Genomic DNA, 15,075 nt, shown 5'->3' on the forward strand with positions numbered 1-15,075 from the left:
AGGATGGATGTCCAATACGTACTAGACCTACAGGGCCTCCCCTTCTACCTACAGCAGATTCTAGTGTGGAAAGGCTCAAGCTGTACAAAGGCAGTCTTAGCTGGCAGGTCTGAGTATAGTCTCTCTGGCCTCAGTGCAGCGGATGCTCAAGTACTCTTTGGTTACTCTGATAATACAGTTACACAAGACTGGAGCAGTCACGTGTCCCATTAACAGGCACGCACACAAGATCCTTGCTCAGAGACAATGAAAATATGTGTCTATATTGCAGCTTGTGAATGTTTACCTTCTCAACCTCGCCAGCACTTTCAGAGGAGTCTATGGCCTACTAAATTTCCTTAGCTTGTTTCCCCAAAGCATTACACTCCATTCCCACAGAAGTTCACCCTCTGAGAATTCTCTGATCCCCTCATCAATTCTTGAAGCCTATCCAATGACGGGACCACATGCTCTCACATGGCTTCTCTTGCAATAAGCTGGTCTGAGGACTCTAAAGTCCTTGTTGATAATAACTTTAATGCTTGAAAACCCTTGAGGTATTTATTGAGATGACCCAAGAAGTATCTGCACGGTAGAGCCCCATATATTGCTCTAAGGTAGCCATGCTTCTGGAAGTCCTGCCTGGATATTACAGGACTAAAATTTCTTGATTTGGGGAAGCAGCCATCTCCTTATTACCTATCCACTCCAGAGAAAGGCTGTCCAGAGTAAGCTAGGGGCATCTCATACACATGTCTGGTTTTGAAGTTCTCAGAAAATGCAGTTTTGGCTCTTTCTTTTCTTACCCCATCCTCTACCCTCAGGTACAGCTCCCTGCTAAGCAGAGGATCTATCTGCTCAGTGCACTTATGTAGCCTTGTACACAATCCCACCTTCAAGGATGAGGGCCATCAGAACCCAGAGTTGTGGAAGACCACAGCCCAATAACTTCCCAGCCTCTTCTCCAGATTGGTTAGGCCATGGATTCTGGAGCTGATCTTGGAATTTCGGAGAGAAGATGACTAAACGAGTCCCCGAACCTTTGGAATTTCAGTAACTTACTGTGTATACATCACACCACATAGCTTCCACACATGCAGCTACAGAGGCTATCAAACAGCTTTTTAAAAACTGATGAGGGGGTCACCCATGACATAAATAAAGACCGCAATAACATGCACAATGTTAAACCATGTTATGCTGTACAAGTGAGGTGTAACCTTTAGTAAACGTGAACTACCACAGAATCACTTGTTAGCAAGCTGAAGTAGTGATAGTATCCAGCGGCTATGACAGAATATTCCGGAGATCCTGAAGGCACAGCTGGTAAACTGTGGGTGTAAGATGATGATGCTTTGGGGAAACAATAAACACTAACAAAGGAGCACAATGACTTCCCTCTCTTCATTTCCCTCCTCTCTTTGTAAAATCTGTCCCTATAGACAAAATACACAGAACCCAATGGACATGCAGTGTGTTCAGAATGGAGGCCCACGGTCTGCCCAGAGCTCTGACGTTTCATGCATACCGTGCCTTCTTTTTACCTGGGTTACAACCCCACCTGTTTTACTTTCCAGCCCAGCCAGAGTTTCTGTGTGTAGAAGGGGATTTTGACAGGAAGGCTGGGCTTCTAACACTTCGAGACCTTGTATGTAGACAGAAGTTAGAAGATTAGGAGCATTGTTCATATGACAATGTGTTCCATTAAAATGAGTAGACAATAGAAGGCAGACCTAGTGGCTGAGGGTGGAAAGACGGCTGTGCAATTTATTAAAATAAAGGAAACCTCAAGCCTCATCTTGTGATTTAAGAGGAAGTCAGCCATGACCACTTTGCAGTTTAACTTGTCTATATTTTAAACACAAACTATCATTAACAGATTTAAAAATGGAATAATTGTTTTCAAAGTAACTGCCGGACTTGGGGGGGAAAAAAGGTTGTCATTCCCACTGAAGCTAAGGCAGGGCCCAGCAAACACCCCGGGGAACGGCAGAGGGAAGGAAGTGTGAGCTTCCCACCAGGAAGATGGAGTGGAGGAGACGGCTGGGAAGCAGTGAGAGCTGCTGCAGTCACACTTAGGAGCCACTTCACAGTCTCTATTTTTTGTCTACATAGGTTAGATTGGTTTGCTCTAGCTAAAACCTGGACGCTCCAAAGGCCGAGGAAAATACATAAATAAACACTACCTATTCTTGCATGATATGACTTTCAATAAAAACAGCTTAAACCAGGATTCTTTCTTTCAGAACAAGTACCCCTCCCTTCCCAACACCCCACCCTAAAATAGAAGAAACCATGTATCACAACCACACAGGCATTGTTTTCTAAAAGGAGGTTAACCTGGGCTGTGTCACAGTAGAAACAGAAATAGATTTGGTCCTGAGCAACAGCTCAAACCGTCCGTCAGGGTAAAATTGAAGATGTTTTTGGAATTAGTGTACAAGCAGACACACCCTGTTTACTAATGAATCTAAAACAACAGCTCTCCACTGACTGTGCCTGTTCAGACCACGCCTGGGAAAAATCACAGGGATGCTTTGCCTTCCTTTGTCCTTTCCTCCTGAACACAGATGGTATTAGAACTCTTGTGGAAAACACCAGGAAATGAGCAACTTGAATTCCTTAGACAAATAATTTTGAAAGCAGCAATAGGTCTTACTGACTTAGCCTTTTTCCTGCAGTTCCAGAGATGGAGCCTACATCTTCGTAAGTGCTTGGCTACACTACCACCAAGACACCCTCAACCTGAATTTTATTTTATTTTTTGACATAGTGTCTCACTCTATAGCCTAAGCCAGGCTGGAATTCACTGTGTAGCCCAGGTTGGCCTCGAACTCAAAGCCATCTTCTTTCCTGAGTGCTGGGAGCATATGTATAAACCACCATATATTATGTTTTAAATATCCTTCATATTCAAAGGGAATGGAACATACGTTTAGTTTCTGGCATTTGGGAAAAAAAAGGCAAGCAAGCAATACAGCAGGGGCACAATAAGGATGCCTTCTCCATCAGGTCACATGATGTCCAAAGTGGACACAAGAATAAATTCAACTTGAGTACATAGTAATCCAGCCAGTGACCACAGGCGCATACTGGAGTCAAAATATGGCTGCTTTCACTAATGTCATATACACTTCTACAGAGCATATACACACTGACACACACACACAGACACAAAGGCACACACACACACAGACACACAGAGACACACAAACACAAATTCTTACCTCCATCATGGGCCTGGCACTGTCGTGCACAGAAAGAATGTGCGTCACCTTGTTCCTGCTCAATTGATCTGCATCTCTTGCATCTGCCATCAAAAATAAAAGAAGAACATTTTAATAGTTTCTATGAGTTCGTCACTTTTAAAGTCTAGGCAGAAAACAGCATATGATTTACAGATTTTTTTTCTTGATACTTCATCACTGACCATATCCAGAATACTGTAGATTGGTAAATTTAGGACTACTGCTTTTATGTATTTTGCCTTAAATTATTTCTGACTAATATAACTTCATAGCTCAAGTGTAGAACTCAAATTAAAAAAAAACATTGTAATCGGGAGGCTGTTAAAAGGAGGAAATGCAAGATGTTATAATATAATGCACTAGTATGTTTTTACGTGAGATACATATAACAAACATATTTTAAAAAGCCACCTCGTAATCATTACTTAAGCTGAAAGTAAAATCCAAGGACCCACTTGTTGTAGGAGACAGAGGAGCACACTGAACAGTTCTTACCCTGACAGTGGTAAAGTTTGAGATAGGACTACGGTTTACAATATCTCTATCCACATCACACCCACTATGGTTTACAATATCTCTATCTATAAAGCAAATAAACAAAACTCCAGAAGGTTTTCCAGAAAGTCTACATAGAGTTACCAACTGACTATTATGTCATCCTCATAAGGATCTGGGACACTTTCTCATGCTTCCAGCTATAGGAAAAAGACTAATTTGGGGGTATATTCTGAGTTAGAAATCTTGTGTAATCTACAAAACAGTCCAGCAAGGAGAAGAAGGCCCACTCTTCTGAGTCTTGGGCCTTCGCCAAGCTCTTCAAAGGGATACAAGAGAAAAAGAACGAGAAAGCAAGTACTCGATGAAACTGTTCCTCAAGAATATCGGGTGACATGGGAAAATATTCTGGACAAGGGGAAAATTCAGGCACCAAATTTAAGTACACTAGAAACACAGTTTGTACAAACATGTACAGCTAGAAATGAATATGTGTGGTAAGCAGTAAACATACTTACTAAAATGTGGAATAAAGAGGGAATGTCTCCTCTCTCGAGTGCCCTGCGTGTGCATCTAAGGGTCTGTCATGCACAATCTCTCTAGGCATCACACTGGAAAGACTAGTTCTGAGTTTCAGGTCTACAGTCAAACTAGGTCATTTACATTCCCAACAAGCCCTGGGACAGAGCAAAAACCAAGCAACAATCTTCTAAATATTTGTCAATGTCAGGAAAAGTCTTTAAATATAATATTAAAATGTTTGTTTTTAATCTAAAGATTCTCCTCATTGATTCAACCACCCTGGGCTTCAAATTGCAGTCCATTCCCCACTCGTGTCCTGTGCTTCATCTCCTGTCCTTTTACTAACCCCGCTCCACTTTTCTCTACTTCCACATGAGAGGATACACTTGTCCTTCTGAGCCTGGCTATTTCACTCAACATGAGGGTCTCCCACTTCAACAAGATTTACATTTTCGCAATCATTGCTTGGCCTTGTACAAATCTGCTTCCCTGTAGTCATAAGAAATGTATCCACAGGTTCAACCAAAATTGGATCAAAGATTCTGAAAAACTTGCATTTGGACTGAACATATACAGACATTTGTTCTTGTCATTGTTCCCTAAACAATAGAGTACAAGTCTCACACAACATCCGTCCTGTGTTAGGTAGAGATGGCTTTCATATAGATGAGACAATGGGGGTTTTTATTCTTCTTTTAATTTAACTTTCTTTTTTTAAGAAATAGATTTAATTACAATGATCCAACAGTTGTTAGGCTAATAGCCTGGGCCCAGATGATGCCATGGTCCCTGGTGGCAGCACAACAGGCCACCCAGATCTGTATGGTCCCTGGCTGCACCCAGTCCAACAAAACCACAGGCTGTGGCTAAGATCCTGGGCCTCTGTGTGAGCCCTAGTGGCCACCTGGGTCACAGACTTCAACAAAGACCCCAGCTGAAGCTGAACAACATACCCTGACATGTTCCAGGCAGCAGTACAGCCTGGTTCACATCCTAGCTCCCAGTGGTAGCCCCAGCCACTCCAACGTGGCCCCGGACATGAACAAGGCCACATGTTGGGGCTTAGACCCCAGCCTTCATGTGGCCTTTGGTGGCAACATGGACTACAGTCTTCAACACAGACCTTGCCTGCAGTAGGATCACAGACATATAGACACAGTCCTTATAAGCAGCCTGGGTCTGATTGCCACCATGGCCCCAGGCAGCAGCAGCAAAGGCCATCCAGATTGTCACAGCCCCAGAAGCAGTGTGGTCCCTGGACCCTAACACAGCCCCAGGTTGCAGCACAGACCCTTGGAATAAGCATGGTCCTTGATGGCAACAGGAGCCATGAATGTCAGCACTGACCCTGGTTGCTTTGGATATGGCCCTTGGCAGCAGCCTGGTCCGGACGTCACCATGGCCCTGGGTGGCAAGCAGACCTCCCCATCAGCCTACTCCTCATGGCCTTCACCATGACCTCCAACATCAACTTACCCCTCACCATCTTCATTTCTTCCTTTCTGCCTCTTCCCACAGCACATGAACCATTCTTCTCTTTCTCTCTCTCTCTCTCTCTCTCTCTCTCTCTCTCTCTCTCTCTCTCTCTCTTTCTCTCTTTCTCCACTACATAGCTGCTTACCATAATGGGGCCCATGGATGTTTTCCCACCAGCCAGGGTTTGAGGACCCCTGATGGCTAGACTCTACTTCAGCAGAACTGCATCAGGTAGGGCATGGATTTCTTCCTATCAGCCAGGGCCTTGGGGATCCTGACTGGCCTGTGGCTGGTTAGTCCCCATCTCAACAACTGGGGTTCTAGGAGTGTGCTGTATTACTTTAAATAAAGGACTTGACTTTGGTTTTTGGTTTCTGTGAGGGTCCTAAAGCCAGCCCCTACTGAGGGACAGCGTACTTAATGAACTATTTTAAACTGTTATTTTGTTTTATCGTGTTGTAATACACAGCAGCATCTCAGCCTTTGGCTATGGTCAAGTACAAGCATGACTCACACACCATAGACTCATACATACATGTCAGTGGTTCTTTAGTACATTTAGAGTTGTGCAACTATGACCATAATCAACTTAAAATTTCTCATTAGCCATGAAGTACATTTTAGAACAGATTACCATTTAAATTGTGGTTTGGTGGTAAGACTTGAATAAAGAGGACCACTCTACCACACATGACCCAGTGGGCTGCAGGTCCCTAAAGAGAGGGAAGCAAGGCTTGGCTGGTGCCGCTCCTGCCGCACCTCCTGCCCACTGCTGCCTCAGAAGATGCCAGCGCAGTTGCCCTACTCTGGATCACTCTCTCTCACGAAGCTCAGCACAGGCGTGAGCATGCATGAAATCCTTCATCAGTTTTGCTGCATGATGACAGTGGACCTTCAGGACTTTCTGACCTCAAATCACTGGGCATTCTAAACGGAAACTCACAACCACAGCCACTGTGGCAGTGGGCTGTGCACATGTGCACAGTAGCTCACTAACTTTAAAAGCCTGTAAGTCTGAAATCAGGTCTTCCTGGGCGCCTTCAGAAAGGTATCACCTGGCAAGCGTCAGACGTCTCAAACCAGAGTCACATATGCCCAACCCTGAAGGGCTAGGGGTTCAGATTTTCAATCTGGGAAAAGGGAAAGTTCTGGAAATAGATGGTTGTGATAGTTACACATGTGAAAAACTTAGAGCTTTCTGACCTGGACATGGAGATGGCTGCAGTGCTACTCTCTGTGATATATGTGTACTTGCCGCCATAAAACAAAACAACAATAAAACACAAAGCAATCACTCACCTTTGAAGTTGCCAATGAACAGGCCAGGCAGGATCTGGAAGAGACACAGACATGACTGTCACAGGACGCCAAGTGGACAGTGTTGCTGCCTAAAAAGGTGAGGCTCTCACAAAGTTTCCCAGCCAGACCTGGGGCCCCTCACCTACCATACCCAGTTCCCACTCTTCCCTGAGAACAGACTGTAACTTCAGCTCCCTTTGGCTCCCTGAGCTTAGGGCTGGGATGACTCAGAAACAGCACTCCCCGTTGCACCTCCCTCACTGCCTTGGCAAACACGCGCTCAATGCTCAAGATCTTTGTACACAGTGCTCACTGCCAAGTGCCACTAACAGTGCCACAGTGTTCTGTGAGCCCATTCAGTAATGCCGCGGCAGGCCGGCTTCTCTGCGGCACTAGAAAACTTCCCATGCCCCCATGAAGGCTTCAAAGGGCTGAGATGCTACATAGAGAAGGTACTTTTCACAAACACCCAATGACTTTCAAAGTACCAAGCAAATCCTCGTCAGTCTTTTGCAAAGACAGTGAAATCCAATTACAAAAATGCTCTGGAAAATAAAAGTATGTCCAGTGACCTCCTTGCCGCAATTTCCAGTTACCCTTGGCTTGCTGGTTCTGCACACATGCAAATGCTATAGCCACACAGTCCTCCTGTCCCCTGCCTCCTCAGTGTCAGCCTCTCAAGGTCCCTATTTTTATGAAGCAGGGCAGAACAGGCATCATAGCATTCCTGTCATAAGACAATATAATAATGCGTGTTCACCGTGGAGCTGGACCAAGCTGAGATTCCCCGGCAGCTTTTGGCTGCCTAGAGCCTTTCCACCTTCATGGCCCATTTCTCAGGGTCTCTGGTCTTTAAAGAATATGATACCAAATAGTAAAGAATGAGGTTTTTTTTTTGTCTGAGTTACACATTCTATGGACCAACAAATGGATGTGGACTATCATAATTCAACCATACAGACGTTTACAATCAACACTGAAAAGAAAGCTATACATCCTCAGGATAGAAGCAACCATCACAGGCCTACTATGCAGTACTGGAATGAAAGCTATGAAAATAGCAAGGATCTATAAAACGGCTATGATTCATTAGTGGACCCAGCGTTCACGCCCTTGAAGCTGTATTAATGGAACATCACAGTCACCTTCTGGGATGTGGATGAGATTGGGAAGGTACCCATTAGTATGGGACTGAGGATTAGGACACGGAGGAGCTTGATCCTGATAGGTCTTTCTGTCAGGCTACAAGATTTACATTTCTTGCTGGAAGCTATGTGGAGTTTAACAAGCTATAAAGAGGCTGGTACAAATACAAATTTGGAATTTTGAAATTTTTTGTTCAATCTCCATGAAATCATTCATTCATATGTGTATATGTGTGTGTGTTTGTAATATTAGGTGGACTGAGCAGGTTGTATTTACATATTTAGGTGTATGTGTGCACACACACAAATGCATACAGACACACATAACAATAAAAACTAAAGAAAAAGAGAGGCCATGATTTTGACACAGTATAAGGGGGGTGGGATGAAAGGAGTTGCAGGGAGGGAAAAAATGAAGGGGAAACTGATGTAATTATAATTTAACTTTTAAAATATTGAAAGGAAAGCTATCAACCTTAAACAATAAAAATAGAGGATCTAAAAAAAAATCCAAAGTTGATTTAATCTATGGATGTGGAACCACAGATACCAAGGGCTGACTACATTTTTCCTAAATCTGATTGTTTTTGTCATAGGTAGATAAGGAAGTACTTCTTTAATGATAAACAAGCAAATAAACATCAATAGGGTAGAAAGAAGCAAATCAAAGATAGAGGGGGCATAAAGGTCATAGTTGGCAAAGCCTAAAGCAGGCTTAGCCAGTGGTCAAAGGCTTTCCCTTGCTTGGGTAGCTTCCAGTGACAGCAGCATCTGCAGGGCTTGGCCAGCCAGCATGGAAGAAGCTCGGGGGCCCAGAGAGCGGCTAGAACAGGGCATCAGAAAGTGTGGATAAAGAAGCTGCTCGTTGAAAATAATGGAAGATGCCACAGAATCTGAGAACCCCATCCAAAAGATGTAAGAGAGAAACTCCTGATCAAGCAGCTGGCTCAAAAGCTGTATTTCGAGTAGATATGGCTTCTGGATTCTTCCAGGGTCAAAAGGACTTCTGGGTTTCAAATCCAAGGACATCTAAAAAACTCTGGTGAATTCCATGAAGAGTGAAATATCACAGACTTCTCAATGTCCTTTGGTCATAGATTTATGAAGCAATAAAAAAAACCATAACTAAGTGTGCCCCGTGTATTCTTACAACACCACCTCAAGCATCTGTTCTGTGAAACATGAAATGAAAATGTAATGTAAAGCAGAAAAGAGCAGGCATGTTAGTACATGCCTATGATTCCAGCTACCTGGGAGGCTAGAGCAGGAGGACCACAAGTTCAAGGCCAGCCTGGGCATAGCAAGGTCCTGAGTCAAAATAAATCAAAAAGGGTTGGAGATGCAGCTCAGTGGTAGAGCACTTGCCTAGTATATGTGAGGACCTACGTTCAATGCCCAGTACAACAGACTGAGAGAAAATGAGTGAGGACAAGCTTCAGGGGTAGAGGAAAGGCATACTGTTAGGGTGCCATGCCCGACCACCAGCCCCAGATATGTTAACCTTCTAAACTGGAGTCCTCCATGACAGAACCAATGCCTAGGGGAACGTCTTCTGGGTTCAGTATTTTTTACCCTACTACAGGGACTAGCACTGGGGCTTGGCAGCAGCAGGTGTGTGTTGTACAATTTAAATGGTGGGTGGATGGATGCATGAACAACAGCCAAGGTACCTGGTGACAGTGGAAACAGTGTTTAGCAGGACAGAGATGTGAGACTTCCGGTCCCTTCCCACACTGAAACAGTACTTCCAGCAGAGTTAGGTCCACTGCTGATAACTTCCCAGTCCCAGGTCAAATGAGCCTCAGGGGACCTAACACAAAGAACACTAGGCCTGAGGTTGGCAACCGGGACAAGTTTGACCCCAGGAGATACATCAAGATTTGGGGGCTGTCCCAGTGTAGGGGAAGATGCAAATGCCACCCACTGGTAGAGGCCTGACAAGCCATTTAGGTCACTGTGATTCTTGCAGAGCACATAAATATCAAGTCCAGTGTAAACTAGGTGGTGGGCGAGGGACCCTGCTCTACTTGGGGACACATATCTCCTCGGAACAGCAATCTTTCTTCACTCCTCTTTTCTCACAGAGAAGATATTAGTCATATCCAAGTCTGACACATCCCTGTGCTCAGCAGCAGACAAACCCAAGAACACTAACCACAGGGCTCGCGTACACGTTTACAGTTTGTAAAAATGTCACCTAAAATTCTCTTTTGCTTCTCCCAAGAATGTGAATTGTAACTGGAGAGGCATTGTTCTACCCGTTTTAGAGGAAATGGAGACTGGGTTGTGCTAACCACTGAAGGGCTTTCAAAGTATTTATGAATCCAGGAAGAGAAAGTCAGGCTTTCTGACATTCCTGCCAAGAGGACTTCTCGTGCAAAATACCAACAGAGGCCATAGCAGGCTTCCCACGAAATGTCAAGACAATACCCTCGCTCCCCAGGCAAGGCGCAGGAGGAGGAAGAGGCCACCAGACCAGTCCGGTGAAAGCTAAGGAGCTAAACAATACTGGCAGGTCCTAGAGAACAAGATGCCAGAGCCTGGGGATCTTCACTACCCGACCTACGATGGCACAGCTTCTGCCCACCTGTCATTATCTTAGGCTGATCAAGCTAAAGGAGAACACAGAAGCACGTGGGGCCGCTCTCTGTGATATCAAACTTAATAAAGAGAGTAGCGTTTTGGCTTTATTTTGTTTTTAATGATGTATTGCAGTATTTAAAAACTAAGAAGAGACAGTGAGGAGAGAGGTCTATTTATAGATCCTGCCTCTTAAAAACATGTTGGTCCAAACCCTTGAGAAAACTGAGTCAACTGCCTTTCAGAGACTTCACGGAAAAAAAGACATGTACATACAACAGTGTGCTTAGTTAGCCCCACTATTACCAGAAACATTTAGTAGGCTGGTCCCTCAGTCATGCCATGAGGCCCTCTGCTCTGTGGTTGTGAGCCCGACCAACCAGTTCTGAGTGCAGGCTCTGCCACTCATCAGGTGGGTAAATCAGCCAGTTCCTTCTGTGTACATGTATGTGTATTTGTGAGCATGAACACACATGTGGGGGGTATGTGAGCATGTGTATATATAGAGGGAAAAAGTGGCTCATTTAAACTTAATCAATAATTACTCTACACTTGTTTTTTTGGACAGGATCACAACTTAGTGAGTTGGGGCTGAACATCAAGCCCCAGAGATCCTGCTGTCTCCCCCTTCCTAGGGATGGGGTTCTAAACACATGTCACCATGCCTGGCTTTTGGGACAGGGGCTGAGAATCAAACCTGGATCCTCATGCCTGTGTAGTGAGTCATCTCTCCTGCCCCTGGTTCCTTAAGCTTTGTGTGCCTCGTGTGAAAGACAGGCACGGAATGAGCAGCATCACATCACCCAGCTGCTGAAGAACAAGCAAGCTACCCCACGGCAACAAAGCACTGCTAAAAAAACCCAGGCAGCACAGACTGCTATCCTGGCCGGCTCAGAACATCTATGGGGACTTAGACAAAAAAGTCAGAAAAAAAAAAAAAAAAGGCAGCTGGAGCTGCTTGCCTTTAACGCCTCCTTTATCAAAGTCAAACATGAAGGAAGAGAGTGACATTGTTTTGCAATGAATCTTAATGTATGGGGGTCTTCTTTTCTGACTTTTTTTTTTAAAGAGATTTTAGGATTTACTTGAGACAAACTGGCAGCCTTGGTCAAGGGAAAGAGAACTCTCTTCTCCTCTAATCCATGGGAACAGGGATCCAAACCCAGTCCTACCACCTCTTGCATCACAATGTATTGTCTTATCTAGACTCTCCAAATCTCCCTTCCCAATCCACACCAAGAGGGCAAGCAGCTTCCTTAGAGCATGTAAAGTACAGGCACATGAGATGAACTCAAAAAGAATGGCTCCACTGCCTGCTCTCTGTTGCTCTTTTCTCCCATCTGTAACTGGACAGAAGACACGGGCCATGTCCCTTTCATCCTCTGAGTAACAGCAAGGAAACAGAGAAGATCTACCGTGAGGGCAGAGGGTAAAAACTGCTAGCCCAAGGGGTCAGAGTGGAGTGTGCATTGTTTAGTCCGTAATTCTTTGCCAAAGATGACCAATTTGTATGTGATGAAGAACTCTGCCCCAAGAACCTCACGTAAACACCCTCTAAGCGACACTCTTAAATTCCAAGGCATCATCATTTTACTTATGTTCTTAGAATCACATCTCCACTGTTAGCACCTTCTGCTGATTCTGGAAACAAACTGTTCTTTTCTTCTCTTCCCAGCTAGGGAAAACAAGGGAACCCTGTCTAAAGTCAGACAGCAATACATGGAAGAAAAAGATCTTGGTCACCAGCATCCAACAATTTACTCCGCCACTGCCTTGCCTTGTAATTTGGGTAATTCTATTTCAGATGAAGTATTTTTACTCTAGCAGGGATCTTTTACCGGGCTGAAGGTATTGTTTACATTGACACCTACTTTCCCCACACTCTGGAAATTATCTTTAGAGCCTTTATTTCTCCACCTTTGGAGCTATCCCTCCCCGCTCCACCACACAGTCACAGCCAGGAACAGAGACACGGCAATCTGTGTCACGCAGTGGTCATTAGCCAGCGACCTGAGCATTTCAAGTGCAGCAATTACCTAGTGAGAATTTAAGGCACGGCAGGAAAAAAAAATGTATTGGAAGAATAATTTTACTTATAGGTTACACGTTAAAGTGCTTTAAATATACTCAGTTTAATAATGTTCTTAAGGTAATCACCATCTGCTTTACATTTCAAAGAAATTTTATTAGAGAATTTTAAATGATATATCTGGCTCAAGTTATATTTCTACTGGACAAGCGGTGGCCTACACTGAGAAGGACTTCTCTGTCATTTGCACTGGCTTCCTCCCTCTGTCCCCAAAAGCACTACACCTGGCCCATATACAGTACATAGTCAGTCTGTGCTGGAGCACTGGAGCATCTAAATCTCTCTGTGCGTTTATCGTTTTCCATCTCTACACTGGAAATTGTTTCTGCACAAGACAGTTATGATAATAAAATAGCCAAGAAATCCATTCCTTTGGAAGGTAAACAGCACAATGTGGATATGAATATTACCACTTTTACTGAGAAAGTGAAATTAATATTCCTTAGGTGATCGTTTGCACATTTAAATCTATTCTTTCAATTATAGTATAAAATACTAGAAACCAAATGCAGAAAGGAGCAGCGAATTCTGGAACAAACTAGAAATACCAAAGGAAAGCTGAGGCACAGCCACGATTAGTGGGAAAACAAACAGATCCTCCAAGCCCAGACTGATGTCTCTGCTGGTCTGATTTTAAAAGCGGGAAGGCTCAGTGCTGCGGGATCCCTGCGCTAATGGGAACATAATGCAAGCATATATCCAAGAGGGGGAGCTTGTTTCAAATTCGATCACTGGCAAAAGAAATTTTAAGTGAACTAAATCCTAGCCACCAAAATACCTCGGTGTCTACAACACGCAAAAGCACGGAGACTGTGCGAAGAAACAAGGAGCGTGGAAGATTCCACCAAGGGCATGTTCATTCAGTTCCCTGTCTTGGATCCCTGCCTCAACATTCATTCTCATGGAGATAACTAAACCACTGCAGTGTCCCTCATCCCATAGCAGAGACAAAAAAGAAAGGGGGATGAGGAAGGGAAGAGAAAGGAAAAAGCAATCCACACCATTAGTGCCCATAAACATGGAGACGAGGTGGGGGTTGGAGGTGGAACACAAGGCCAGAAGCTCACCAAACCCAGAAATATTTAAAATCCTTATACAGATGTGCTTGTCTTAGTCCCGGGCATCTACACTCATAGTAAGATTTCCCTTTAAACCAGCAAGTTCCTAATCTTGAGGTTGGCACAAACAGACCCCAGAGGGCTGTCTCCGCCAGACCATCCTCAACCTGGAGCATGGGGGTGAAGACACCGTTTCAGAGGGTTTGCGCTGCAACAGGGTCAAGGAAAGACTTTCTAAAAGGCCCAGTGTGCACAACAGCCAGCCAACAGGTTGCCCTACGGAAGCCCCACAACCTGGGGTCAAGTACTCCAGACACTGAAAGCCAGGTCAGTTCTAGGATTTCCGTGAACTTCCCCACCAGAGCGGCTTTTCTGTGCACGCGCACACAAATCTGGGGAAGAGAAGAGGAAATTACAGAAACCGCCCATCTGGCCTGATTCGCCAAGGCTGTGGGTGGCAGGCGTCAAGGGACCCGGTCTCAAGGGGGGTGGGGGGGACAGACCACATCCAGCACGGGGCTGGGCTCTCAAAGGGCAGACGGTGCAGAGCCGGGCCTGGCTGCTGAAGCCGCAGAGGGAAGGGGCGGCCGGGCCCGGACGTTACCTGGCTCATCCCACTCCCCATGGCTGTGCCGCGCTCGCCGCTCTGCGCTCGCGGGAGGAGAAGGCGCGCGGCCGGGCGGTCGGGCGGGGCGGCGGGAGGCGGCGCCAGGGCGGCGCTCGCAGCGCGCTCCGCCGGAGACACCGCATGGCTGCCCGGCAGGTCGGGGAGACCGGTCCTCGCCCCCGCGGCCGGACTCCCAGCGCGCACGCGCACCTAAACCCGCAGTTCGCGCACGCGCGCGCGGTATGGGGTGTGGGGGGGGGGAGCGACGGGGAGGGATGTGTGTGGAGGCGGTAGCTACGGTAGGGGGGGTCCCCACGTCCCCAAAGACGTTTTCCCCTGGGGCTCCCTGATGCCTATTACCGGCAGCATGCGGTGCCTTGACTCCCTGGGTGAATCAGGTGCTAAACGGAGCCTGGACTCAGGGGCTCCCCTGTCTGGGTTTTCTGAGCCGACAGTTTTAGGCGGGTGGGGATTCCTGTGGCCCTGCCCCACCCAGCCCAGACCGAGAAGGCGCGTGCTCTGGGAAAGGTGGGCTAGGTGACTCACCTCTGCGGAGATATAACCCAGATCGAGGAGA

The 15,075-nt window shown here is 45.7% G+C and overlaps 1 protein-coding gene across 2 annotated transcripts in view; it reads right to left on the reverse strand.

The window, feature by feature from the left end:
* The window catches only part of Dusp22 (dual specificity phosphatase 22), a 52,246-nt gene extending 37,584 nt beyond the window's left edge, over positions 1-14,662 (reverse strand). For both annotated transcript variants that reach the window (XM_050142546.1, XM_050142547.1), the window contains exons 1-3: positions 14,496-14,662; positions 7,020-7,053; positions 3,207-3,289 (exon numbers count right to left, since the gene is read on the reverse strand). In XM_050142546.1, the coding sequence (XP_049998503.1) occupies positions 3,207-3,289; positions 7,020-7,053; positions 14,496-14,516 (138 nt within the window). In that variant the 5' untranslated portion in view covers positions 14,517-14,662. The remainder of the gene's footprint in view (positions 1-3,206; positions 3,290-7,019; positions 7,054-14,495) is intronic.
* Positions 14,663-15,075: the final 413 nt, after the last annotated feature.

Source organism: Alexandromys fortis, unplaced genomic scaffold, assembly GCF_014885135.2.
Source record: "Alexandromys fortis isolate MF-2015 unplaced genomic scaffold, M_Fortis_MF-2015_v1.1 scaffold_5, whole genome shotgun sequence".
NCBI classification, from domain to species: Eukaryota; Metazoa; Chordata; class Mammalia; order Rodentia; family Cricetidae; genus Alexandromys; species Alexandromys fortis.